We start from the raw sequence: 26493 nt of genomic DNA on the forward strand, positions 1-26493 counted from the left end.
CTGCTGCTGGGCAGCGGGAACGGGAACGGGTGAGTGTGCAAGGGAGGAACGGGTGAGTGTGCAAGGGAGGAGCGGGTGGGTGCACGGCTGTGCAAAGGAAGGGGGTGGCAAGTGAGTGTGCGAGAGGAGGAGGAGGCAGCGAGCATGGTGTGTGCAGGGGCCACGGGCTTGACAGGGAGGAGCGGCAGCGTGGGGGAGGGTGCCAGGGGAGGAGCAGGGTTTGGGTGTGCGTGCGAGGTGGGCACATGGAGAATGGGAGTGACTGGTGGAGTGTGCAAGGGGAGCAGGCAGTGGGGGCCCCCTGGGGCAAGGGTGGCACATGGAGAGTGTGAGCGACTTGGGGGAGGGGTAGCGTGCAGGCGAGTGTGCAAGGAGCGGCACATGTGCACACAAGTGTGCAAGCTGAGGCAGGTGGATTTCCTGGTGGGCACCAACCTGGGGCACGTTGCAGCACCTCATCTTCCCTGCACGATGGAGGTCAGCCACTCGGTGAAGGAGCGCACCATCGCCGAGAACAGCCTGGTGATCCTGCTGCAGGGCCTGCACGGCCACGTCACCACTGTGGACATGCGTGACGAGAGCACGGCCACAGGACGCATCACCAACGTGGATGCCTTCATGAACGTGAGGCTGGCTGAGGTGACTTTCACGGACAGGCAGGGCACAGTGTCCCACCTGGACGAGTTCTTTGTGACCGGCAGGAACGTTCGCTACGTCCACATCCCCGACGAGGTGGACATCAGGGCCACCATTGAGCGGCAGCTGCAGGCCATCCACAGGATCCGCTACTTTGGGGGCCGTGATAAGGGCAGGAAGGAGTTTCCTCGTGCCAAGCACAAGTGAGCCCTTGGCACTGCCCCTCTGACTGGACTGCCCGCTGCCTTCACACCTCGCCCTGGACATTCTGCCCCAGGATTCGGGACTCTGCTGCTCCTCTGCCAGTGTCAACTGGGGAGCAGTTAGTTTTTCTAATGAATTACCCCACTTAAAAAAGTCTGATCTTGGCTTGTTTCCTTTTCCTTTGGCAAGCTACTGATGTGCTTCCTCTGATGGCCAAACACCTTCCGGCCAAAGCCTGGGCCTCCTGCTCAAGCAGGCCAAGTCCTGCTGCTGGCATCACTGCCCACAGGAGCTGGAGCTGCAGCTGGTCTGCTCTCCCAGCTTCCTGCAGAGCTCTGGACCTGGAGTGGCCAGCAGCTCTGGGGCAGCGCTGAGAGCAGCACTATTACTTCACTGTGTCCCAAAGAGCCCAGGGTGATTTCTGAGAGCTCACAGGCCAGGCTGGGTTGGGGCTGCCCACAGCCACGAGAGCTCGGGTTTCACAGAGAGGGCAGAGACAAGCCTGGGGCTGGAGCGCTGGCAGGGGACCTGGAGGGCCTGGCCCCTGTGGGCTCCTTCAGCAGGGATGGTCGGGAAGCAGAGGGACTGCGCCGGGTAGGTTCAATGCTAATGCAGGACCTACCGCACCGCGGGAGGGAAATCAGGGGGGCGGGGCGGCGGGGCCTCCGGGGGCGGGGCGCCCGCCTCTCCTCCAATCACTGCGTTCGAATCTCCCGCGTGCCCACCAACCCGCTAAGGTTTAGCGCAGACCGCAACGGCAGCCAATCGGCGGAGCGAATCATCCCACCCCAGCCAATCAGCCTTCGTTTTCTGCGGTCTAATCATCTCCGCTTCTGAGCCAATTAAGATCTGCCGCAAATATTGCCCCGCCCAGCCTCCGGGTTCTTCCCCAATCACAGCTGGCTCTGGCTCAGACGGCCAATCAGCACCTCCTCTTCCCCCTGAGTGGGGGGCGGTGGCCGGTGGCGGCGCGTGCGTCACTTCCGTTGTCAGGTGGCCGCCGCCGCGCAGCGGAGCGGAGGCCGCGGCCGGGCGTGGGGCTGCGGGACGCGCCGGCGGCCGCGCCGGCCCCGGGGCCATGGGTGAGCGGGGACGGGTGAACCGGGGCCTGGGGCCGTGGGTGAGTGGGGACAGGTGAGCCGGGGCCCGGTCCTGCTGTGTGAAAGGGTGGGCGGCCCGGACACCGTGGCCGTGAAGCACTGCCGACAGCCCCGGTCGTATGGGGCCGGGCCGGACGTTGTGGGAGCCGCTTCCTTCTTACTCACACTGTGGCGGGCCGCGGTGGAGGCTTTGCCGCCTGGTGCTGGGCTGATAGCCCGCGGGTGCCCTCCGGGGCAGCGTTCTCACGGTGGTCGGAACCGGCTGACAGGGCAGCGGCCGGCCCGGCGGAGCTCCCCCGCTGCCGGCAGTTTAGCAGGGGCCTGGTTTAGTTCCCGAGAAAGGCCGAAGCTCCCAGCCCTGCCGGTGGCCACGGCCGCGCCGCTCCCCGCACCTGTGTGATGGCAGGGAACTGCCTTGAGGACCTCCGGGAATCCGTTCCCCAGCCGCTGTGTGTGCTGCCGGTGCACCGGCCGCTCCTCGGCGGATGGTGGGATGTGGAGTACAGGGACCGGGTTTAACACTATCGCTTGGTAAAAATCCTGTGTCATTCTGCGCCCCGTGACGGCGCCGGTGCGGTTCGGGCTTTGTTGACAGCGGAGCCTCTTCTGCAGCGCCCTGGCCGGCCGGGGTCTGGCTGAGGGAGCTCCCGGCTGCGTTTGGTGCTGATTTCGCTTTCAGTCTGGGCAGGAGTTTCTTATTTTAGTAGTTTCGGAGCTCGGTGCTGAGGAGGAGCCTCGTGTGTGCCTCAGCAGTGAGTAGTCACAGGCTGCACCTCCAAGAGTGAGTAAGAGCAGAAAGTATTGCAGCCAGAGCCAGCTCCAGAGACCTGCCCTGGCCTCCTTGTGCCAGCTCCCCAGAGGAAGATAAGGAAGCCACTCTTTGGGATCTTTTGCCTTCAGAACCTGACTCTGGTACCTGTTGGCTCCAGCTGTAGCCTTTGGGAGCTTCACGACCACAACACGTGAGCACTGAAGGTTTTGCGTGCTGCTTTTGGAGGGAGCTGGCGGCAGGGTGGCTTTGCCCTGCTGCTTCTCCCTCTGTCATGGGGCATTTGGGGCTTGCCTTGTTTCTGGCCAGCTGCTTCCTCCTCCTGCCATGGCTGAGGGGGACAGTGTGCTGCTCTGATGCAGGTGATTTGTTCTTTGCTGGTTTAGAGACTTAATATGTAGGCTTCTTACATGCTGTTGTCTCTGGGTGTGCTGGGCGCCCCAGGCTCTGCTCCCTGTGTGGAATCCAGCATCCAGAGGGAGGTGGAGAAGCTGGAGCAGAGGCCAGTGCCTGCTGTGGTGGGGCTGAGCTGCTGCACTTCTGCCTGCCTGCCTGCCATGGGACAAAAGGGACACAGGTCAGATGCAAGTAGAGGGTGGTGGGGGTTGCAGGGTGTAATTAAAGGGATGGGGCAGAGGAAAGCTCAAACTGCTGGCCAGCAGAGGCGGGTGGGCTGCAGGATGTGTGTCCCCAGTGCTGGAGCGTTTGTGCTGCATCCTTTGATTGCTTCTCTGTGACATCCACGCTGGTGGTTTGGCCACATAATCACTTTGCTTAAAAGCACCCTGGTGTTGAGCTGCTTTTTATGCTCAGGATATTACAGAATCCTCTCGGAATCAGAGGGAAGCCCTGCGGGCACTTAACTGCTCTTTGATTAAGGACAACCCTATTGATTCTCCCCGCACTGCCGCTGGGCTTAGCCCAAGTCAGGGCTGTGTTCTCTGTCTGCAGAGACTCAGGGCGCTCCAGCATGTGCCTTGCTGCTGCTGGGAGCTCTCCAGCTGGGAGACCCAAGGAGCCTCCATGCCTGTTGTGATTTTTACGTGAAATGGTCTTTTTTTTTTTTTTTTTTTTTGTGTTGTGTGTGTGTGGACTTAGGGTGTCTGCCAGTCTGCTTTCGTGCGCCGGGCGGGGGTGACGTTAGCCCGGCAGCATGCGTAGATAACTCAGATGTGTTTCTTTCTATCTAGTGGAGGGTAGGTGAGCAGATTAAAAACAGCAACCACACCTCGCTGTGAGGAAAGTGTCAGCACGTGTGTGAGTCACGCAGCGATCTTTGTGCGCAATGAGGAAAGTCCTGCTGCAGTGGGTTTATGGAATACGAAGTGTACATAGCAACAGGAGCCGTAAACCAGGAGTAAAACCTCCTGCCACAAGCCCGCATCTCCCCCGTGCTGGCTTTTAAGGCTGTGACTGCCTGCTTCTCAGGAGCAGCCTGGGGTCAGGAGCTCTGTGCTGAGTGAGTGGTGAGGGCTCGGGGGCTGCAGTTGGCTTTCCAGGCTGCTCTTCTCCTGCTGGCATCCCCAGCATGAGGCTGTTGGGCTGGAGCTGGGATTTTTTTCCTGCTGGATGTGGCTGGTGCTTTAACTTGAAAGGGTTAAGCTGAAGTTGGTGTTTATGTAACCAAAGAGGGAACTCCCAGAGATGAATCCTTGGCTATCTCATGTGTTGATGCATCAGAAGGGTTTGAAGAAAGCCCAGCTTGTTGCTTGCTTCCACTGTAATTACGTTGCTGGAATCCTGTGCCTCAGAGTTTCCCTGGCTGCAGGGAGTGGAGGGGAGGGGGGGAACGGGACAGGAAGGAATTTGCTTTCCCTGGTGTCTGACTTGGCCTTTTTTGTCCCTGAGAAGTTGGAGGTTAGTCATAGTTAGATGGGAGCCGTAGGCAAGTTGTCCTAGGGTCCCTTTCGGACCTGTGGCCCCACAGGTGCTGGCTGTGCTATGCCCACATGCCCAGGATGACTCTAACTGGCAGGCTGAGCTGAGGAGGAAGCTTTTCTAGCTGGTGGCTCTACCAGGGGCTGCTGGGCACGCTGGTATCTCCCAGCCTGTGGCCCACAGTGAGATCCTTTTGCACCGTGTGCCTGCCAACAGCATGAGAGTGCCCAGCCCCTTGCCATTCTTCCTTCTCCTTTGGTCAGAAAAACTCTGCCTCTGGTTTTGAGCAAACTTCTCGCTTGGGGAAGGAGCTCGGATGAGCCTCTGCATGTTTCCAAGAAATCTCTGAGTCAGGGCTCCTCTTTTTCTGGAGAAGACTTCCCCTCCCGGAAGGAGCAGTGCAGGGGCTGCACTGGTAGCTCTGAGTCATTAATGGGCTTTGGGTTTCATTGTCAGTCTCGTACAGAGTGGTCCAATGCCTCTCTGGAATTAATGTTCCTGGACAGTGACCCTATCGTGGTGCTTGGCCACCCCTCCTGCCCCTGCTGTGGCAGCTCTTCCTTCCCACACCCCTGCCTTGCCTGGGATCTGCCCAGCAAACCTTCCCTGCAATCCCCTAGCAGCGATTCCTCCACGCACCTGCCTAATCCCAGCTCCGCCTCTTCCCAGGGAAGCTTTTCCAATGGGAATGGAGGCTCTGGGAGTGCCGATGACTCGGGTGTGAGCTGTCCAGGTTTGCCCAGCGTGTGGCAGCGCTCCAGGGCTGCTGCTCCTCGCAGTGACACCGACCTGCTTCTTCCCAAGCTGGGAAGCTGGACCATCAGTTTTACTCACTTCATGTTCCTGGAGGTTTTTAGGTCATTTCCAACATTGCTTCTCTTGAGCCAGGCCTAAATGTCGACCTTGATTAATCATCACGGATAAATCCTGTTAATTAGGTGGTTAGAAGGTGCTGCCTGATGCTGCTCGTTTGAATCAATATTTTTAGCTCTGTTTTTGCAAAGGCTGAGCCTGTGCTGGCTGGGAGCAGAGTGGACAGGCGGAGTGGGACATAATCCCATAGGCAGTTTTCTTTCAACAGAGTGAGCTCCTTGCTGAAGGGGCTTGCCCTCAACAGCCCTGAACTTCTAACAGATGCTGGTGGGCTCCATCATCACCTGCTGGTTGCCACGCTCATCCCATCACCATACGTGCAGGGATCAGGGGTAGGACACTTTTGGGGCTGCCAGACAGCAGCCTGGAAAGTGTAAATATTACCCAACTCATTTTGTCCCCTGGTTGCAAGATAAAACAACTGAAAGTATTGTGGAGGTTCTATCAGCTGCTCCAGTGACTTAACTAATTCCTGTGCTGCTGACTAATCCTCTTCACGCCCCAAAGGTACTTTTTTTTTCTTTTTTTTTTTTTTTGTTCCTGCTTCAGCTCTTAGCTGTGGCTGCTGGACTGCAGGACCTGCCAGCTCTTTAATCTGAGATGAAAAGGTCCATTTCCTCCTCTCTTGTTTGCCTTTGTTGTTATGCTGGGCACTGGAACCCTGTGCAGTAATTCAGGGAATTAGACAATTTCCTTAAGCTACGTAATTCAAAGATGTTAGGGCTCCTAATTATTTGATTAATAACTCTATTAAAGTCCCAGCTAGCACAGTAAGAAGCTTCAGATGCTTCCCCTGGAAGATGTTTGATTTATTGCACATATCACATTAGAGCTCTTAAGTAATGGGTTTGGGGAATTTCATCGTCTGCCTGAGAGCGTTTTTGTCACAGCTGCTGGGGCGGGGGTGGTTTGACTCAGTTTGGGGTTTGGAGGAGGGGACAGTGAACCCCACCACATCAGTACCTAAGGCTGGGGTTGTTGAAGGGGTGGGTGGGTTTGTTGTGGATCTTTGCAGACATCTCAGATGCTCTCTTGAGGCTGCTGTTGCTGTCGCATCGATTCAGCACATGTGGCTCGTGGGACAGGACGCCCACAGGACTGGGTCCTGCTCCAGGTCTGAACACCAAGGGCTGCTGGAGCCTCCTGTTTCTCCTTACAGCTGTGGAATCATTTAAAGCCATCCAGTTCATTGTGGCTTTTGTCTAAAACATTTCAAGCTTATTCTTGCAGGATGTAGCTCAGCTGTGGGTATCTGAGCGCTACCAGCTCTGCGTGAAGCTTGAAGCTTTGTCTCAGCCCAGCTCAAGGCAAGATTAAATCAGTCTGCAGGTAGAAAACACCTGCTGGCTCCTCAGGGAGAGGCCTCCTGCAGTGCTGCTCTTGGCTTATTTTCCTTAAACCCTGTCCAAAGGTCCTGTTCTTAGCCCTGTGCCTAGTGGATGCTACCCATTCTGCCGGAGGCTTGCACAAGGAGGTCCTGTGCCCTTTTGACCAATTTCTTTGCTCTACTTAGAGTTACACAACATGCAGAAAAGACAACAGCCTTCCTGCTTTTTCACAGCAGCTGCCCTCAGTTTTCTTCTCTTTCCTTCCACCCAACTCTCCTTCAGTCCAAAGGAGCCTGGAGGTGCTCCTGTGTAACCCTGTGGGTGCTGCTGAGATTTCGGAGGAGCTTTGCTGCCTTCACTGCCTCACAATGCAGCAGGAGCTGAGTGAGGAGATTGGGTAGAGTGCCATAAGTGGCACAAGATTGCCTTTAACAGCTGGGTACTCGTTTGCTCATTGCAGTGGGGATTTGCTAAGAATAAAATTCAGTGTCCTTTGCCTTTTGCAGAAATTGCTCTGTTCAAGTCCTTCTCAGCCCTGGGGGTGTTCAAGAGCAGATGATCTCTTAAGGTCCTTTCCATTCTGTGAGGATGATGGAGTCCAAACTTCAAATATTAACTCTTATGATTAGAAACTGCTCCCAGTGGTGAAGATTCTGTCGTGGCTCTGTTGCTAACTTGGGTTTATGTAAGATCCTGTTGAAAAGGAGGGGCCTGCTAGGACCCCATGGTGGAGGTTCCAGTGGAGAAGATGTTTGTTTCGGCTCTGAGAGTGTCTCACATCACAAAACGCCTCTGGAGGTTGTTGATGCTTCTGTTTGTCTTGCTGTGCAGGGCCATGTGTCTGTGACTCTTTGGGGAGTGAACTTCAAGAGCCCTTTAATTCCCTCACGTGCTGCCAGGAGCTTCAGGCCTCGTGTGAGCCAAGCCAAACAGAGACATCTCAGTTCTGCAGGGGCTTGGTGCATTCCACGTTATCGTAATCAAGAATAATCCAGACCCGCAGCATCAAGTGTATCTCGTTTCACATTACAGAGTCCTCGACCTTTCGACCATCCAGCCTTCTCCAGGGTGATGACTCCTGTCTCCTGAGACGTTGGAAAACCTAGTTTGGAAGAAGAGTAAAGATAGAGTTGATGCTGAACTACGTGAGTGCTCCGATTATTTTGTTTACGATAACGCCGTTTGCACCAGCCGTTCCTCCAGCCTGCATTGCACAACAGGCATGAGCTCAGAGTTTCTGTGCAGTGGGGTTTCTCCGGTGGAAACGTTACTCATCCCTTTCCAGCAGGGATGATGATGATGGTGGTGGTGATGGTGAGGAGGATGATGTTGCAAGGAGGGGAGAATTTTATAAGGCGCGATCAAATACTAGGTCAGGGAGGCAGAATGAGCAGCTCAGGGAGCACACGTGGCTCAGGACTTTGTTCTGTTCATCCAGCTGGGCCTGGCAGGGCTGGTCTGAGATCTGAAGGGTGGTGGAAGCCAGCAGTGCAGGGCTGCAAAGCCTGCTGCAAGGCTTCTGCCCTTATCTCTTGCTATCTCTGATGTCAGTGACAGGTACTGCTGGATGGGTTCATGCAGTGAGCTCACCCTTGTGTCCACAGAGTGGGTGGGACTGCCAGAGGGTGAGCTTCATTCACAGCCTGGTGATTTATCAGTCTCTTGCCTGGTGAGACACTGGGACTCTTTACAAACAAACAACAACCACCCCAAAATATTTTCCCACTCTCCTACTGCCTAAACTCTTAGGGAAGAGCACCAGAACTTAGTTTGCACTTGCTCAGAGTAAGGAAATGGATCTGTGCTCAGTTCCTCCTCTCCCCTACACACCCCTCCAAAACACAATCTTTGAAATGTTAGAGCATGAGCATTTCATGTCTAGAGGTTTGTGAAAGCCTTTCAAACTATTTTCCACGAGATAAAGGTGAAGAGGAGGTGTGTTGGGAGCAAGACATGAGTTTGCTGTAGCTGATGTTGGCAAGCAGTGTGTGAAGCCTGGTAGCAAGCCCCAGAGGTTCTTTGCCTACTAAACTGACCCCCAGACTTTCCTTTGGGGAAGAAGTTTTAGTCACAAAGGCTTGAATTATAACTAGGAGTTAGTCAAGCTTCTGGTTGGTTGTGCTGAATTGTAGTGATGTGTGGACCTTGAGTAACTTATGTGGATGCAAAGTGAGAGATTCACACTTAGGAGGTGAAATTGTTCTTCATGTGGAGTGGTGGTGCAAGGGCCCACACTTGCTGGCACCACAGTGCCTCCTGCCACTGGAACATCCCTTAGAGGCAGGTAAAATAGAGTGGTAATTCCAAACAAATCACCAACTCCTGCATGTGCAGGCTGCAGTGAGAGTTTTGCCTGTTGGACTCCAAATTTCAGCTGTGTTTGATGTAGACAGAGATAAAATATAAAGGTTAGAGCTCAAGAGGTGCCAAGAGAGAGGAGGGCTTAGTTTAAGACTAAAACCACCTTTTTGGAGAACTCCTTCTCAAATGATCTGAATCTCACCATAAGTGGCATGTTTGTTTTCTGGGCTCTTGCTGGAAAAGGTGAAAGGTGTTGCTCATTTTTGTGGTCAGTGAGCTTTGTGTGTTCCTGGCTGAGCCTTCCCAGTGAACTGGGTGAGCTGGCTGCAGTGCCTGCGGGGGGACACCCTCTGTACCCACCAGAGCCCATGGTCTGAACCAGGAGGAGTCATCCACCCAGAGGGATAACTTGGGGCTTTCAGAGTCTCTTTGGAATATGTTCATTTGCATTGCTTTTGCTGTTAAACCAAGCTTTTATTATTTTGACCTGTTCCCACTCTCTCTCTCAAACAACTGTTGCAGGAAACCTTTGAGTAAGGAGACTGAGTTATCCCTTCAGAAACACACCCAAGGCTCCAGCCCACAGCTGGGCTCTCAGTAGTGAGCCATGGCTTGCTGTAGACACACAAGTAGGCAGAGACACCAGTGAGGCAGTGGGTGAAAGCCTTCCAGGACCAAATAAATGGTAGCAGGAGAAAATGAATTCAGCTGCTCATCATCTGTGATCTTCTTTCTCTTTCAAGAGCCGAGGATGAAGCGGCGAGCATCAGACAGAGGAGCTGGGGAAACATCCACTAAGGCAAAAGCTCTTTGTGCAGGGATTTCTGGAAACAATGCCAAGAGAGCTGGCCCTTTCATCCTAGGTAAGCAGGGAGGGTTTCCCTCAGGTTTCAAGGGAGCTGCTGATTGCAAAACTGAAAAGAAAAGGTGCCATAAAATGAGGCGAAGCAGATGTGTCATTTAGTGCCTTGGCTCAGAGGGCAGTCTCCTCCAGGCAGCAGAGCAGCAGCCCTTGGAGCTTCTGCAGCCAGACAAGCCAAGGCTGGGTAAGGAAAGGACAGCCTCTGCTCACTTGTACCCTGGGATAGGGCAAGGAAACTCCAGCACAGGAGGTTCCACCTCAACGTGAGGAAGAACTTCTTTACTGTAAGGGTCACAGAGCTCTGGAGCAGGCTGCCCAGAGAGGTTGTGGAGTCTCCTTCTCTGAAGCCTTTCCAGCCCTGTCTGGATGTGTTCCTGTGTGATTCTGTGGTGCTGCTCTTGCAGGGGGGTTGCACTGAAAGATCTCCAGAGGTCCCTTCCAACCCCTAACATCCTGTGAACAGTGGCACAGCAAGGCAGGCTGGGCTCTGGAGAGAAACAGGAGCCTTTGCTTTTGCCTGGGGTTTTTGTGTTTGGGTTTTTTCCTCTTTTTTTGAAACTCCCTTCTTAAACTTTGTTAAAGAACGGATTCATTCAGGGGGCTTTTGGTTAAAGCTCCAAGGAGTTGTTCAACGCTGCTTGCCTGGAATATGGAATGATTTGGGTGGAAAGAGACCTTTAAAATTCACCTAGTCCAATCCCCCTGCAGTCAGCAGGGACATCTGCAACTAGAACAGGTTGCTCAGAGCCCCAAACAACCTGACCTGGAATGGTTCCAGGGATCCCCAAGGCATCTCCCACCTCTCTGGCCAACTTGGGCCAAGTTCTCACAACCTTCTCTGTAAAACATTTCTTCTCTCCAGCCTCAATCTCTCTCTAACAGTGTAAAACCATCACCCCTTGTCCTGTCACAGCAAGCCCTGCTCAAACCTCTGTCCCCATCTTTTTTTTAGAAACTCCTTTAAGTACTGGAAGGCCACAAGAAGTTGACTTTTTCCCTGTGAATCCCAGTGAGAAGAAGATCATAGAATCACAGAATGGTTTGGTTTGCAAGGGACCTTAAAGATCATCTAGTTCCATGCTGTCAGATCATCCTGTAGGCAGCTTAACAGCACACTAGTGGTCTTTGTAAGCAGTGTGTGCCAAGGCAAGACCACTCTGGCAGCTTTTGAGAGCTGCTGGAGTGGTTGTTAGGTGAGAACTAGTTACATAAAACAGCCCATGAGGGACTTCAGGGTGGAAAGCAGTGGCTCATCAATTTGAAGCTGATGGATTTTAAACTGAAGAGTGGAGGCTGTGTGTTAACTGGAGATTTGGACTGCTCTGGTGTACCTGAGCTGAGGTGCAGCTGGCTTCAGAGAGGTGTGGTAGCTGCAGTTGCCATGGGTGTTGCCAGTGAAAGCTGGCATGGTTCAGGCATGCAGAAATGGGAAGCTTTCAAACAGCCGTGCCACGTGTGGGCTTGGGTAAAGGTTTTCTCTGGTGAACAAATGAAACTTTGTCCAAAAAAAAAAAATCAGAGCTCAGTAATGGGTTTGGATTTCTCTTTTTTTTTTTTTCAGCTGGTAGTTTGTGGAAAGGTTCTTAGTCTACTGGAAAAAAAAACAGTAAGGGAACTTAGTTTAAACTGGTGTCAAGTGTGTGACACTTGGTACTGATGTAACCCTGAATTAGTCATTGCTGCTTGAAGACAAACAAGTCTGTTTTTGCTTTGTGCTCTTAGGTCCACGTTTAGGTAACTCCCCTGTGCCAAGTATTGTTCAGTGTTTGGCAAGAAAAGATGGGACTGATGACTTCTACCAGCTAAAGGTAAGCAAACTGCAGAGCTTCCAGGACCCTAGGGCTGCTCTGACTTCAGTTCTTGGGACAGAAGCACTGGCAGTGAGTGGTGTGGGCTTGAACCAGTGTGCAGTGCTGCCAGATGTGGATCTGGTGGTGAGGGTAGCCCTGAGATGAGGCCTCTGCGCCAGCTGTGCTGCTGCCCAGGAGTCCTCTGATGTGTCCCACTCTGCCCAAAATGGGGGTGGATCCAGTGGGGCAAACCACCTGGGGGGAAGCCACCTGAGCAGCTTTTCTGTGCTGACGGAGCTCCTGCTGTGCACTCTGTACAGAGGGGAGTTGAGGCAGGTTTGTGCCAAGTGTGCTGCATCAGCTGTCAAACACATGTGAATACCTAAAATGAGAGAGATTTGCAAGCATTTGTTTTTTTTTTCTGGGAACTATAGAGGTCTTTTCCCTTTTCCTGCAGATTCTCACCTTAGAGGAAAGGGGTGACAAAGGAATAGAAACCCAGGAGGAACGACAGGGTAAGATGCTGCTGCACACGGAGTATTCCCTGCTCTCCCTGCTCCACAACCAGGAAGGAGTGGTGCATCACCACGGGCTCTTCCAGGTAAGACTGCTCAGTGCCCAGGCTGGGTGAGTGCCAGGCACTGCTCTGGGCTCCAGCTGCTTCTGTTCCATGTACAGTTTGTGCTGAGCCTGTTCTGGTGTCTGAAGAATTAGCAGCAGCACACCCCTGAGGTTAACTACTGCTGCTTCAGACGAGCACCTTTGTGGCAGAGGCTTTTGGGAGTCAAGGGAATGTGACAGGGTTTGGGGTTTGGGAAATGTGAGAGCATTCAGAGGTGGGACAGACACTCAGCAGTGTCCCTTTCAAACAGGAAAAGAGCTGCTGCACTGGCAAATAGAGCAGCCTGGAGAGCTGAACTGGTGCTCTCCAGTCTCTGTACTGCGTGGTGGTGGCTCCTAAGAGGGGACAGACTGCCAAGAAACTGTGAGCAGGTTAAAACAGTCCAGGTGCCCATCAGGGCTGTGTTACTGGTAACAGTTTCAGAGCTGATTCTGGGGTGTGATGGGCTGATAGGAGTCACTGGTTTGAATGCTGGTGGTCCTGTGCTTGCTGGTTACCTTTTGTCAACACTTTTCACTTGAGGGCCATCTGGACTACATCTTAAACAAGCTAAATGTCCAACTCAGCTGTGTGTGTTTAATGGCTATGGAAGAACTGTTAATAGTGTCTTAAGATTTCTGTTCTGCTCCTTAATGAGCTGTTGGGTCCCCAGTATTGAGAGTCTGTACCTCTGTGGAGCCTGTCTGGGTTTTAGCTGAAGGTGTCTGGGTGTGTGTAAAGGTTATCAGTGCTGCCATGCACAGCTGGCCAACCAGCACAGACTTCAAGGGCTTCTTCAAGCAAGGATCTTGTATCATAGAATTGTTTTGGTTGGAAAAGACCTCTAAGATTATTAAGCTCAACCACTGACACCACCATGGCCATTAAACCATGCCCCAAAGTGCCACGTCCAGATGCTTCTTGAACACCTCCAGGGATGGTGACTCCATCAATCTTCTTTCTGCAACTCCAGCTGGGTGCAAAGCTCAAGCACGGGGATTGCATTTGCTTCTTTTGAGATCCCCCAACCAGTCATTCACTCATCAGTGCTCTGTGTCAGGACGTTTGCCCAGAGAGCTCCCCCAAACCACCGCTCCTTCGTTTGCCTCCCTGCAGGACCGGGCTTGTGAAATTATAGAAGACCTCGAAGCCAACAGAATGGTCAGGAAGATGAAGAAGCGGATCTGTCTGGTGTTAGACTGTCTCTGTGCTCATGATTTCAGTGACAAAACAGCAGATCTGATCAATCTGCAGCATTATGTCATTAAGGAGAAGAGGCTGAGCGAGCGGGAGACGGTGGTGATATTTTACGATGTGGTACGAGTGGTAGAAGCATTACATAAGGTGAGACCTTTGGTGCTCCTTGCAGTGCTGCAAGCTTCCCTTTTCCCACCTTGGGATCTTCTAAAACTTCCCTGTGCAGGCAGTGGAGGCAAGGTGACAGAGGATGGAAGTTTCAGCTGTTTCCCCAGAGCAGTGTTCTGCGTAAGCCCTCATGCCCCAAGCCAGAAAAGAGCCTTCCCCTCCCTGCAGGGTTCTCAGTGATAACGTGGGGTTTGTTGACTGTGGAGAGGGGCCAGCTGGACAAAGAGCAGATCAGGTGAAGCACAGTGTTCCTGACCTCAGAAAGGGCAGTCCAAGAGGAGAGCAGAGGCTAATCAAATGCAGGAAACACTTCAAGCTATTTCCTTTCAAAGCAAAATAAATCACAATGTAAGAATTGATTTCTGAGGTCAGAACCTCAAGCTACAAGTTGGAAATCGATGAGCTAGAAATTACTCTAACAAAAACAGATTCTGATGGTGTTTGGCTGCTTATCCTGTGAGAAGGGACACTCCTCCTTCCTTGGCAGAGCAGGGAAGCACATTGCTTTTAAGGGGATGTCCATCATGCTGATCTTACTGGGCCTGGACACTTAAGTTTCAGGTCTCACTTGCAGTCAGTCTGTCTTTGTGTTCCAAGGTTTGCTTGTTCTGTCCTGACCAGAACCAAAACATGAAGTGCACCAAGTACCTGGATCCACCATGAAACCTTGAGCTGGGTTATCTCTGAGAATGCAGATGATGGGATGTCAGGATACTTGGTGCTTCTGCCCAGCTACCAGACTTACACTGCTGTAACAAAGGTGCTTTTGCTCATGGGACACTCTTCTATATTTTACAGAAAAATATTGTGCACAGAGACTTGAAACTAGGAAACATGGTGCTAAACAAAAGGTAAGTCTGCTGGGGAGCTGCTGCTCTGGTAGCTGCCTGATGTTCCTTCCCTGAAGCAGCTTTCTGTTGGAAACACAGCCACAGACAGCACTTGTTGGGAGAAGGGTGAGGGAGCTGGCAGCAGGCTGTGCAAAAATACAAACCCAAAAAATACAGAGTGAGGAATTCACCTCCAAACATGAACTGAGCCCAACTTGGAGAGTTCTCTCTTCCACCAAGCTTAGTGACCCCATGGCAGCACTTCATTTGGATTCTGGGTTCTGAAAATGAATTTTTGTAGTAATTCAGAAGCCTGCAAGAGAAATTTTTATATGTAAAGGAATTAAAATGTGCTGCTGCTCCCATCATTCCCTTTCCAGCCTGCTCAAAGGATCCCCAGTGCTGCAGCCTGTGCTATAAGCAGAGCAGTGTTAAATCTTTTGGCTGTGGCACTGCTGTGTTTTTGCTAGCTGTGAAATATTTACTTATCTAAACAAAAGTCCCTCTGTCTGGCCTGTGTTTGTGCCTGAAACAGCTTCCTTGTTCCCATCCACTGCTTTGCTGCAGGCCTCAGTTCATGATGCCCTCATGTCCAGGAAGCTGCAGGCACAGAGGGAGCAGCCCTCAGGGAGACATCAGTGGGGCACCAAGTTCACCCCCAGCAGAGGTAGCTGCTGGCAATGGATGCTTTGCTTGGTGCCTCCTTGGAGTTTTTTTGCTGTCTTGGGTTATGTTGTGACTTAGTTGGCAAGTTGGGATGCTCTGCTGTGTCCCTCATTACACTGCTGCCTAAATACTGAGCACTGACTCTAGGAACGAGTGGAATTCATTCTTTTCACACTCTCTGGGTTTCTGTGGAATAAATAAAATCGGAAGGCTTTAGGTCTGCAGGCTTCCAGAGTCTCTGCAGAGCTCACAGATCCACTCTTCTCACTCCTTCCTGCCATCTCCCAATGCTGTTTGAAAGCACAGATTTTTACCTATGGAGGTTGAACTCCTTAGTTCACACACAGCAGCTGGTGGCTTTCAGGACCCCCTGTGAAATGAGTGCCCCTGGAAAACATTCTAAATGTTTTAAACCCTTTCTAAAGAGCTGCTTGAAGATAAACCTCTTCCGCTGCTTTGATTCTCCTTCTTGCAGACAAAGGTTGCTGCTTTAAAGGATCCACCCAGAGCTTTCCTTCTTTTCCGGGCAAGGTGGAGCATCCTGCTCCCTCCAGCAGGAAGGGAGAGGTGTTTGGAGCTCTGAGCATGCCTGCCCAAGTCATTTCTGCTATGACGTGCTCTGGTTTGGCTTTTTTACTAGCAAGACCATGAGCTCTGGTGAGGCAGATCTGTAGCCTCTACAGCAGTGAGTCATGTGGAAGGGTGGGTGAGGCACAAGAATAGATCACCATGGAGAGGACCAGGGCTGAGCAGGATTGTTTGTTCTGTTCCAACAGCTGAGCCAGGTCTGCTCTCTTGGCATGGGGTGAAGGTAGCTGTGCAGCACTGCAGAGTCCTGACCAGGCCCATGGCACCCCAGGCTAGTGAGGACCCCTCCGATGTTGTCCCCTGTGGGATGCAGACCTTAAAGCCTCCCAAGGTTTCCAATTAGCCACTGCAGCAGTTGGGTGATTACAGATTAGATCAGATTTCAGTGACTAAATAAAACCAAGCAGCCCTGAACCTTTTGGTGTCCTTTAGAGCACTCAGCCTTGGAGATCTCCAACAAATCCTGCAGATTGTTTTCCAGCAGGGATGTCTCCTGACAGTTGAAGCTAACACTTCTTAAACACAAGTCTGTCTTTCTTAATAATCAGCTCTCCCTTGCCAGCCCACACGTGGTTTTATTTCACTTGTCTGTTGGATTTGCTGGCAATACTTTTTGGTTATTTTGACTGATTTAATTCATGCTCTCAGGCTCCAGTTGTGTAATGCTGTGCAAGAATATAGACAGCTTCTAGACAGTGCTTTCCTCTTCAGTCCTTTAAGTTGTGTGTTAAAATCCAAATTGTCTGAGGGAACAGAAGATTAGGAAGAAATTCTTTTGCAGTGAGGGTGGTGAGGCTCTGGAACAGGTTGCACAGGGAGGTTGTGGGTGCCCCCTCCCTGGAGGAAGTGTTCAAGGCCAGGTTGGATGAGGCCTTGAGCAACCTGGGCTAGTGGGAGGTGTCCCTCCCCATGGCAGGGCTTGGAACTGGATGATCTTTAAGGTCCTTTCCAACCCAAACCATTCTGTGAATCTGTGAAGTGTGGTTGTAATCTTGTCATGAACTCATTTCCCTGGAAAAATGAATTAGTTGGAGCTGGTGGTGCCATAGGGGAGTTAGGGAGATCTTAGTGCAGCTGTGTACCTGCAGCTCTCACCTCATCTGAGGGGGGAACCTGTGGATATTGCTTTAGACTTTCTCTGTTCCATGCACTTGGGTGTGAAGCAGTCCTGCAGAGCAGGCAAAACTGCCACCAGGGTCCTGCTGTGGGACTGGTGGGCAAGACAAAAGCAGTTCACTGATCAAAGGCCCCTGCAGCTCCTCTGGTGATGGTGCACAGCAGGCAGGGATGGGGCTGACCTTCTGCAGGATGCTTTCCCTCAGCCTCCAGGAAACATTGTGTGGGGAAGATGCCTTTAGAGGTGGTAGCTGGGAAGTGCAGGGGGCAGTGAGCAGTTCACTTTGTTAACATTGACAGCCAGCAATGGTCTGCAGGCACAGAGGTGCAGGTCCTGGTGCTGTGCTGCTGGCTGGGATGCTCCTGGAGCCTGGCCAGAAGGTGGCTGCATGGCTGAGGGCAGGTTACTGAGCACCCTGTGCTGACTGCTACAGGTGCACCTGCTGCTCAGGTTGAGCATAGGCATTGTCCTATGGAGAGAGGTTCCTCATCCCCCTGGTAAGAGTCTTGCCAGCCCTGCTGACAGCTGTGGGCCCCCTGCAGCTGATCTCACACCTCCGCTCGTCCTTCCCAGCCAGCCCCACGGACACGCAGCTGTGTTTCAGTGCTGACTGCCTCAGCTGGTGCTGTCTGGCTCATGCAGATGGCCCTTGCTGACTGATGCCTCCTGATTCTCCCCAGGACTCATCGAATAACCATAACCAACTTCTGTCTGGGGAAGCACCTGGTGAGTGAGGATGACCTGCTGAAGGACCAGCGTGGGAGCCCTGCCTACATCAGCCCGGACGTGCTCAGCGGTAGGCAGCCCCTCAGTGGGAGCTCACAGCCTCACACTGCCTGCTTTGCTTTCTGCCTCTTGACAATAAATGGAAACCACCTCAGTCCTGTTCCACTCTGTAACCCTCCTTCTGGGGGAGCCTCTTAATTGGGGTCCAATTATGAGACTTGGTCTGGTTTTTCCATCTGGGAGTGTATGGAGTTTAAATTCAGGCTAGGCTGAGCTTCAAAGCCAGTTCAAAACTTCTGCCTGTTCCTAAATCTGTTTGACTGCAGACAAGATTTTGCTGCCCATGTCTGAATCTTCCTCCTGAGGCTTCTCTTAAGCTGCAGGTGAATCCCTCAGCTGGATCCAAATTCCACCATAATTTCAGTTTGTTCCAGGCTGGACACAGAGGAGCAGTTGCTGCAGCTGCTGCTTGCTTCCAGAGGGCAACTATCGACCTTCTGGGCTGACTGAGAGTTACTTAAAGGAATGATCACAGCAGGCCAGACCAGCAGTCTGCTGGGGCTGTGTCCTGTCTCCAGCAGTCTGGCCTGTGCCTTGTCTCCAGCAGAGGCCTCAAGCAGAAGTCTGGCCAAGAACAGCTCTGTCTGATGTCCTCCTGCCTTTTAACTGTTTGCAGTGCACAGGGCTGTCAGAAACATGTAGCTTCAGGAGGGTTCTCTTCAGTGAAGTGTCTGTCATGCTGCTAAGTTTTGTGTTGGCAAGAGCTGAGCAGGCTGGGGGTGTTCTAAGGTTGTTGCCAGGGCAGTGACTAAGGCTTTGTTTGGGGGATTTGAGGTTTTTTTTGGAGTTTTTCTTGCTCTCATCTAGGTGAACTTGACGAGAGTAGTGAAAGGTGCATTTACACTTGGGACTGTTTGTCTTGAGGCAATCTCTCCAGAAGTCTATACAGACTCCAGTTACTGTGCTTTAGCTCACATTGTGGAACACAGATAAAAATCCCTTTGGAATTCCCTCTGCAGTCCAGGATCACCCCTAATGCATCCCCCTTGCTAAGGGTCATCCATCTGCAGGGCCACACTGGCTTTTGGACAGCTGGAAACTGCCTAAACCTGTGGTCAGCAGATGAGCCCCAGCTGTTCTCTGGGCAGGTTGGCAGCAGGTTGGGCAACACCACTCTGATGTGCACCAGAACCCCTGCCCAGCTGTTGTGTTTATGCTAGGATAATATCTGGAATGCTGAAGACACCCTGAAGCTTTGCCTTTACTCATTTATGGTATTTTGAGCTACTGTAGATCAGAAATGTCCTCAGAGGGAGCTCTTCTGGGTGTTTCCAGACCTAGTGGACTCCCCTCAGTGTCTGTTGTCAGGTTCACAAGCAGCAGCCACACATAGCTGAGCTCTTCCCTCGGGATCTGCCAGGCAGGTTTGAGGCTGCTTCCCTCCTGGGCAGGACCAAGCCAGGAAGGGAGCCGAGGCAGGCGAGGAGGTGAGGGTTTTCTTTTTGCAGGCCTTTCCTGTTCTGCAGGATATCCTGAGGCCCCTGTGAGCAGATGGATGATATGAGCCAACTGCTCTGCAGGAGCTTGGAGCAGTTGCAGCTCAAGTGGCTGGTGTCTGGTAAGGGCTGCCTGGAGCTGCTTCTTCCTGCTGGTCCAGGGAGCTGCTCTGTCCTGGACTCTTGCCAGCACAGCTCAGCTGCAGGCACCATGGTTCTTCCAAGGGCTCTCCTGGCAGTGGGGTGATTGACCTGTCTGCAGGTCACACAGGCACAGAACGAGCCACCTTTGACTGCTCCCACAGCTGAGGCTGTTCAAGGCCCTGCAAAGCTCAGCCTTAGTCCCAGATTCCTGCTGCAGCCCCTCCTGGCCCTGCCCTTGGGTTACCATCGCACTGTGCTCCAGCTCTGATGTCTCTCTGAAAAGCCCTTTGCAGCCCCATCCTGGGCCCTTAAAAACACTCTCCCAAAACGGTTCAGTCTTGCAGCTCCCCTCTGAGCATTGAGGGAAATGTTACTTGAGGGCACTGCAGGCTTCAGCACCACCTTCAGACTCAGCATCCCTCTGTCTGCGCTGCCGAGGCTGCTGCGCAAGAGGAAGCGAAAGGCGCCTGAAGGATTAATCACTGGTTTGGGTCTCCAGGAGAAGCTGTCTTCTGCTGAGGGATGGCTGCTGAAATGTCACTGCAGGAAAAGCTGGAGGAGGAGGAGGAGGAGGAGGGAGAGGTGCCTTTTCTTTCTTTCTGAGCACATAAAGCAAAGAATAATTAGTGCAAATAACAAATGCTGCAGCAGTGACTCACTGTGTGAGTCAGAGGAAGTCATTCCCTCAGCCCTGTGCTGTGGTGCAGCGCTGGAGATTCGCTCTCTGACCCTCACCCATGTGCTGCTTGTGGCTTTATCCTGTCATCAAAGGGGCTTCCAACCAGCACGGCCATGGAGCAGCTTCCAGGGTGTGCTGGGCTGCAGCAGCTCATGGGAATGCCTCTGTGCAGGGGAGGCACCATCCTGCCCCTTCCACGGCTCCCCAGCAGGCTCCAGTGCCACAGGCTGGATTCATCCTGGAGGCAGAGTCCCGTCAGGATGGGCTCAGGCTGAGCTGGGTGTGGAGAGACTTTGTGCTTCCACACAGACCTTCCTGTGGAGCAGGGAATGGCTTGAGTCTTGGGCCACTCTCCATCAAAGAACACTAAATCTTCCTGGGCTTGCTTTTCTGCCTCCCACTGCCCCTTAAATTCTTGTCTCCTTTGGCTTGGACTTGCAGCAGGGCCCATCTGTGGAGCCTGCAAGGCTCAGTGGCTGCCAGCAGTGTGCAGGGAAGAGGAGGGAGATGGGGGCTCCAGCACAGCTCACAGCAGCTCTGGTTACGTGATGCTCTTGGATCACACCAAGGGCATTCTCTGTAGCAAAGGGCAGACCCCTGTGGAGATGGGCAGTGTGATTATTTACTGTGGGGACACCTTGGAAAGGGCAACCCCCAGGATCAGCACAGGCTGGGGGTGAAGGGATTGAGAGCAGCCCTGTGGAGAAGGATTCAGGGATGCTGGGAGGTGAAAAGCTGGAGAGGAGCCAGGACCAAGTGCTGCCAGTCCAGCCCCATCCTGTCCTGGGCTGATGCCCAGCAGTGCAGGCAGCAGGGGCAGGGAGGGAATTGTGCCCCTCTGCTGAGACCCCCCATGCAGTGCTGGGGCAGCTCTGGAGTGCTCAGCTAGGGAGACATGGACCTGTTGGAGTGGGGCCAGAGGAGGCCACAGCAATGCTGGGAGAGCTGGAAGCCCTCTGCTGTGAGGCCAGGCTGAGAAGGATGGGGTTGTTCAGCTTGGAGAAGAGAAGAGGGAGGGAGACATCCTGGTGGCCTCTTAGTGCTTAAAGGGGACAGTTAGAAATCTGGGAACAGACTTCTGAGCAGGGCCTGTTGTGACAGGACAAGGGGTGATGGCTTGAAACTGAGAGAGGGAGATTCAGACTGGAGAGAAGGAAGAAATGCTTCTGTTGAGGGTAGCAAGACACTGGCCCAGGTTGCCCAGAGAGGTGAGAGATGCCCCATCCCTGGAACCAATCCAGGTGAGGTTGTCTGGGGCTCTGAGCAACCTGCTCTAGTTTGCAGCTGTCCCTGCTGGCTGCAGGAGGGTTGGACTGGATGACCTTGAAAGGTCTCTTCCCACCCAAACCGTTCTGTGGCTCTCTAAAGGGCCTCTGGGTGTTCTGCAGTCGGAAGCCTGGAGGGTTGTGATGGTTTGAAACTGTCTTTTTAATTTTTTTTCCTTGCAAAGTTCAAAACAGAGAAAGTGAAAGAATGTAAATAAGTCACTATTGGGTGTAAGAAAGCAAAATAACGATTGTTCTAAACACTTCCATTGGATAGATAGAAATGTTTAAGAACTATTACCCAAAACAAAGTAGGCACTCTGCACATTCTGCGTTCGGCAGTGGGGGCAGTTGCTGGGCTGTCTGGTTGCTGTTTCTTCTTCTCTTCTGGCTGAAGATAACACGACTGACCTTGGCAGCTAAGTTAACAACTTTCTGCTTAACTAACTCTGCTTCTCTGTCCAGGGAGGTCTGGGGGGAAGCTCCTGGGAGAGAGAGGCCCCTTTGGGAGGGTCCCCTTGGGGGGAAGCAAAGGGAGATCGGTTGTGCTTTTCTGTTGATTGTATATATTTGTGAATGTTGTGAATTTTGTATATTTGTACATATTCATTGCATTTCATTGTAGATTTTAGACTCTGCTTGTAAATACAGCTTTTCATTTGCTTCCAGACTGAGCTAGCCTGGTTATTGTCGGTGGGGGTTGAATTTCAGCTCACACCGACACAAGGGTTTCGATTCCTGCTCAGAGAAAACAATCGCAGGCAGAGGCTGCTTCAGAGCCTTTGCTGCTGCTGCTGCTGCTGTTGGGCTGCAGGGATGAGCAGTGTCACAGAGGATGTCCCTTTGGTGTCTCCTTGCCACAGGGCGGCCGTACCGGGGGAAGCCCAGTGACATGTGGGCGCTGGGCGTGGTGCTCTTCACCATGCTCTACGGCCAGTTCCCCTTCTACGACAGCATACCTCAGGAGCTCTTCCGCAAGATCAAGGCTGCAGAGTACACCATCCCTGAGTGAGTACGGCCTGGGGAGCCTCTGGGGGGCGCTGCTCTGGGCCTCGCTGGCAGAGCTGGGGCTGGAGGGGCTTCACTCCAACCCCTGAGGGTTGCAGCGGTAACGAGAACAAAGGTTGCATGAAGTAGGCACCATAGATTCATAGAGTGGTTTGGGTTGGAAGGGACCTGGAAGTTCATCTACTTCCAAGCCCCCTGCCATGAGCAGGGATACCTCCTGCTAGCCCAGGCTGCTCAAGGCCTCATCCAGCCTTGAACACCCCCAAGGAGGGGACATCCACAACCTCCCCGTGCAACCTATGCTAATCACCCTTGCTGTGAAGAATGTCTTCCTGATATCCAATCTAAATCTCCCCTTCTCAAGCTTCAATCCATTCCTTCTCATCCTAGGATGATTGGATTGAAGGGCTGGAGAGCAGCTCTGTGGAGAAGGGCTGGGGGGTGAAAAGCTGGATGTGAGCCAGCATAGGAAGCAGTAGCAGAGCTGGGACATCTTGTACAGAGGTGGGAATGGCCTCACACCACAGGGCCTGGGAATCCACCTCCTGGGTAATTCTGAAGTCTCTTGGTCAGAGCAGTGGTGGCTTCTCTAGTTCCTGACCATCCTGCTGCTGCCTCTGCCTCACCACCTTCTCTCCCCCAGGGATGGGAGGGTCTCAGAGAACACTGTGTGCTTGATCCGAAAGCTGCTGGTCCTGGACCCGCAGCAGCGCCTGACGGCTTCTGAAGTGCTGGACTCTCTCAGCTCCATCATAGCTTCGTGGTAGGTTTGAGAGGAGAGAGGAGGAAATGGCTTCTCTGGCCTCAGGCTGTGTTGTTCCAGCTGTGGCCAGCAGACTGCTGCCAGCAGGACACCAGGGGAGGCTCTGAGATGACAAAAAGTTCTTTGAACCGCTGGTGTCTGCTTGATGGCCACAACCAGAGTGGCCTGGCTGATGTTTGTTGTTGTGACCAAGGCTGGGCTCTGTAAAGCAGTGACATGAGAGCAGTACTGGGGTACAGGAGGCTGTGCCCTTGTGCTCCCCAGATTGGATTTCTAAATATAAAGTCCAAGGGTCAGGAGTAGACGATGTGGACAAAGAGCTGCAGCCAAACACAGCCACTTCCTACCAGCTTGGAATTAGCTCTGCATTGTCCCTTACATGGAAGCAGGGCAAGAGGGGAAGAGCAGGAGATGCTGGTACAGGTGGGAATATGCAGGCTGGGAGATGCCTTTTGAGGGTAACTCTGACTCCAGGTCTGGCATGAACCAACTGGGAGTTGGTTCCAGTAGCCCACTCCAGTGGAATTGGATGCTGGTGGTGTTTGCTCTCTGCAGGCTTCTCTGGTCAGCTCTGTGACCTTCTGTCCGTGCAGCACAGTGTGCCTGGGCCAAGTTCTTGTGCTGTCTGTCGAGTCAGCAGGGAGCTCTGTGAGTTTTGGAGCTGTGGCTGTTTTCTCTCCTACCTATGCAGGAGCTCTGGAGCTCCACATCCTGTTTAAAAAGGAAAGTAAAGCAGCTCTGGGGTTCTGACATGATTTCATGGCAGGACAGTTGAGTTTGGAGAGGTTGTCTTCAGCAGCAGTAGCTGGAATGGCACCCAGACAGTGCTGTGCCACACTTGGGTGCCCAGGTGGGATTGCCCTGGCCAGGGTGTGGGGTGAGGGTGGGTGAGCTGGGGCCATGCCCCCAGGTCCCTGACACTGTGCTGTGCCCGCAGGCAGTCCATGTCCTCGCTGAGTGGCCCTTTGCAAGTGGTGCCAGACATCGATGACCAAGTGGCCAACCCTGAAAACCCTCAGGAGGTAGGTTCTGCTTTCCATGGAGCTGCTTCTCCGTGCTGCTGTGCCAAGTCTGGCAGCCCCCAGTGGCCTCTGAGCTGGCGAGGGCAGTGAGGCCCCAGCTGTGGCTGCTGCTCTGTGAGGCAGCTGAGTCCTTGTGCAGCGGAAGGAAAGGATGATGCTGCTGGGACCTGGGGTCACATCCAGCTGGAAGGGAGCTCGCTGGCCCCGGGGCTGGCTGGGGGCAGCACTTGTCCCTCACATGCAGCCCAGAGCTCCCTGTGCTGGGAGAGCTGGGAGGAGGCCACGCTGCTGGCCCTGGCTCCCCAGTGAGTTCTGTGGTGGGAACAAACATCCTGTATTCGTGCCAGCACATTTGGTGTTGGAAGTGAGGGCTGGTGACCTCACTGCCTGGGGACAGCCTTGGTGGAGCTCATGGCTGAGATGCTGCAGTTGATGTTGCCATCAGAGATCCCCCACCTCCCTGCTCACCATGGGGCTTTTGGGGATGTGAGAGCTGGAGCCAGGCAGCTGCAGCCCTTGAGTGCCTGGTGAGGTTGGGATGAGCTGCATCAAGGATAGAGGCTCTGAGGTTTCCAGACCTCTGCTTCTGATGGCACTGGGGAGCCTTTCCTGTACACCTGGCAGCAGGTGCAGCTCCTGCACGAAGACCTCATGATGCTGTGGTAGCCGAGGACCATCTGAGGGGAGCTGTGGGACCGCGGCCCTCACGAGGTGGTTCTCTGGCAGGTGAAGGTGACGGAGGAGTGCTCGCAGTACGAGTTCGAGAACTACATGAGGCAGCAGCTGCTCTTGGCTGAGGAGAAGAACACCTTGCATGAGGCCAAGAGCTTCCTGCAGAAGCGGCAGTTCGGGAACATCCCTCCCGTGCGGCGCCTGGGCCACGACGCGCAGCCCATGAACCCTTTGGACGCAGCCATCCTGGCCCAGAGGTACCTTCGGAAGTAGCTGCCCCCCCCAGGAGCACAAGGACCATCCTGCAGTCTGCCTTTTCACGTCGCCTACTTACTACAGCTCAACAGCAATACCAATGTCCCGTGGGGGAGAGCCATGTAGCAGTCCTGAGCTCTGCCCCAGGAACACTTCACCACTCGCTCTGGAGAGAGAAGACTTTTTGTTGTTTTGGTTTTTTGGGGTTTTTTTGGATTTTTTTCTTTTCAGAAGCTACTTTTGGAAGCAGCAGCAGCAACCTCTTGGCATCTTCTGGAATCTTGGGTTTTGGTTTTGGTTTTTTTTTTTTTTTTGTTTTTGTTTTTTTTTTAAATCGAAGCCTAGATGACTAATCTGCTTTTAATCATGACTGTAATCTACCTCTCTTTGTCTTTTTAACCATGCTGTTCTCTGGATCGAGCAAAGCCTGTGGGAAAGGAGAAGACTACCAAGGGTTTGAAGCTGGTTCCCTGGCAGGCGTGGTGGCTGCCGAGAGCCAGCCGCCGGCGTTCGCTCCGTGTGGTTTGAATAAGCTGAGATTTACCGGGGGGGGAGGTTCTGGAATTGGAAGTGTTTTCTTAAGACCTCCCCCACTTCCCTTCATCTGCACCCACTCTGTCTCTGTCCTTCCCATGCCACCTGGCTTGGCTGTCACCTCAGCCGTGGCAGCCACCTGTGGGCTGCAGCCCTGAGGCCTCCGAGCGGCACAGACGGCTCCCAGTGAACCCAACGTGACTGGGGGCTGCCTGGGGACCCCAGCTGCTGCCACAGGCAAGGTTCCTCCTCACAGCCCTCACTGCAAGGGTGGGATCCTGCCTGCAGCCAGAGCTTTGGCAGCACTCAGCCCCCCTCTCTGACCACTTTCCCACCTCTCACCAATTTCTTCTAGTTTGTAAGGATTTATGATTTAATCTTTTTGTCGGTTTGTTTTTGTTTTGTTTTTCAGTAGCTTATCTAAGGTGCAGTTAAAGTTGCATTAATTCTGAGTTAGCATTTTCACCCTTCAGTTGTGGTACAGATATAAGGTAGGAGTTATAATGTGAAAAAGCTTCCCAAGATAATCTGCCTAGAATTTAGGAAGGGGCTGGCTGAAGTCTCTGCTGTATTTGTTCCCCAGCTCTTATCTCGCCATCCCAGCCTTGCCACGCAAACTGGGGCCTGCCTCTGCCAGCCCCAAGTGGCGCTGAGGCAGGAGAAGGATGTCCCCATTTGTCACCTGAGGCCACTAGAAGAGCATCTGCCTGTGTTTGAGAACAGGAACGATTGTTTCTGAGCCTCATTTTGTGAACTGGATGCCTGTCTTGCCAGATGAACTGTTCTCACACAGATGCCAGGGCTCCCAGTGCCCCAGCCAGGGCTCCTGCTCAAGGCAGCAGCTTTCCAGCTGCTTCCTTCCCCTGCTCCTCTAGCCCTGTGGCAGCTCTGGCCTCCCCCTCTCCTGCCAGCCTGATCCTGGACACAAGGCAGTGGGTGAGCAGGGCCAGGACAAGCTGCTCTGGCCTCGGCTGCAGGGGCTGCCCTGCATTTCAGTGCCAGCTCTGACCCCCCCAGTGAG

The 26493-nt window shown here is 53.1% G+C and overlaps 2 protein-coding genes across 2 annotated transcripts; both read left to right on the plus strand.

Moving 5' to 3' along the window:
* The first annotated feature begins 2 nt into the window (after nt 1-2).
* On the plus strand, nt 3-855 carry LSM10 (LSM10, U7 small nuclear RNA associated). Its single transcript, XM_054395448.1, has 2 exons — nt 3-29; nt 452-855. The coding sequence occupies exon 2, from the start codon at nt 472-474 to the stop codon at nt 841-843; it is 372 nt and encodes a 123-aa protein (XP_054251423.1). The 5' UTR covers nt 3-29; nt 452-471; the 3' UTR covers nt 844-855.
* A 7014-nt stretch (nt 856-7869) lies between these two features.
* Nucleotides 7870-25135, plus strand: STK40 (serine/threonine kinase 40). The gene is made up of 11 exons (XM_054395375.1): nt 7870-7933; nt 9833-9952; nt 11674-11759; nt 12199-12342; nt 13459-13686; nt 14506-14558; nt 17589-17704; nt 22082-22226; nt 22870-22989; nt 23927-24011; nt 24738-25135. Exons 2-11 carry the CDS (start codon nt 9841-9843, stop codon nt 24954-24956), a joined length of 1308 nt encoding a protein of 435 aa, XP_054251350.1. The 5' UTR covers nt 7870-7933; nt 9833-9840; the 3' UTR covers nt 24957-25135.
* The last annotated feature ends 1358 nt before the right edge of the window (nt 25136-26493 follow it).

This window comes from Indicator indicator, chromosome 33 (assembly GCF_027791375.1).
Source record: "Indicator indicator isolate 239-I01 chromosome 33, UM_Iind_1.1, whole genome shotgun sequence".
In the NCBI taxonomy this organism is placed as follows: domain Eukaryota; kingdom Metazoa; phylum Chordata; class Aves; order Piciformes; family Indicatoridae; genus Indicator; species Indicator indicator.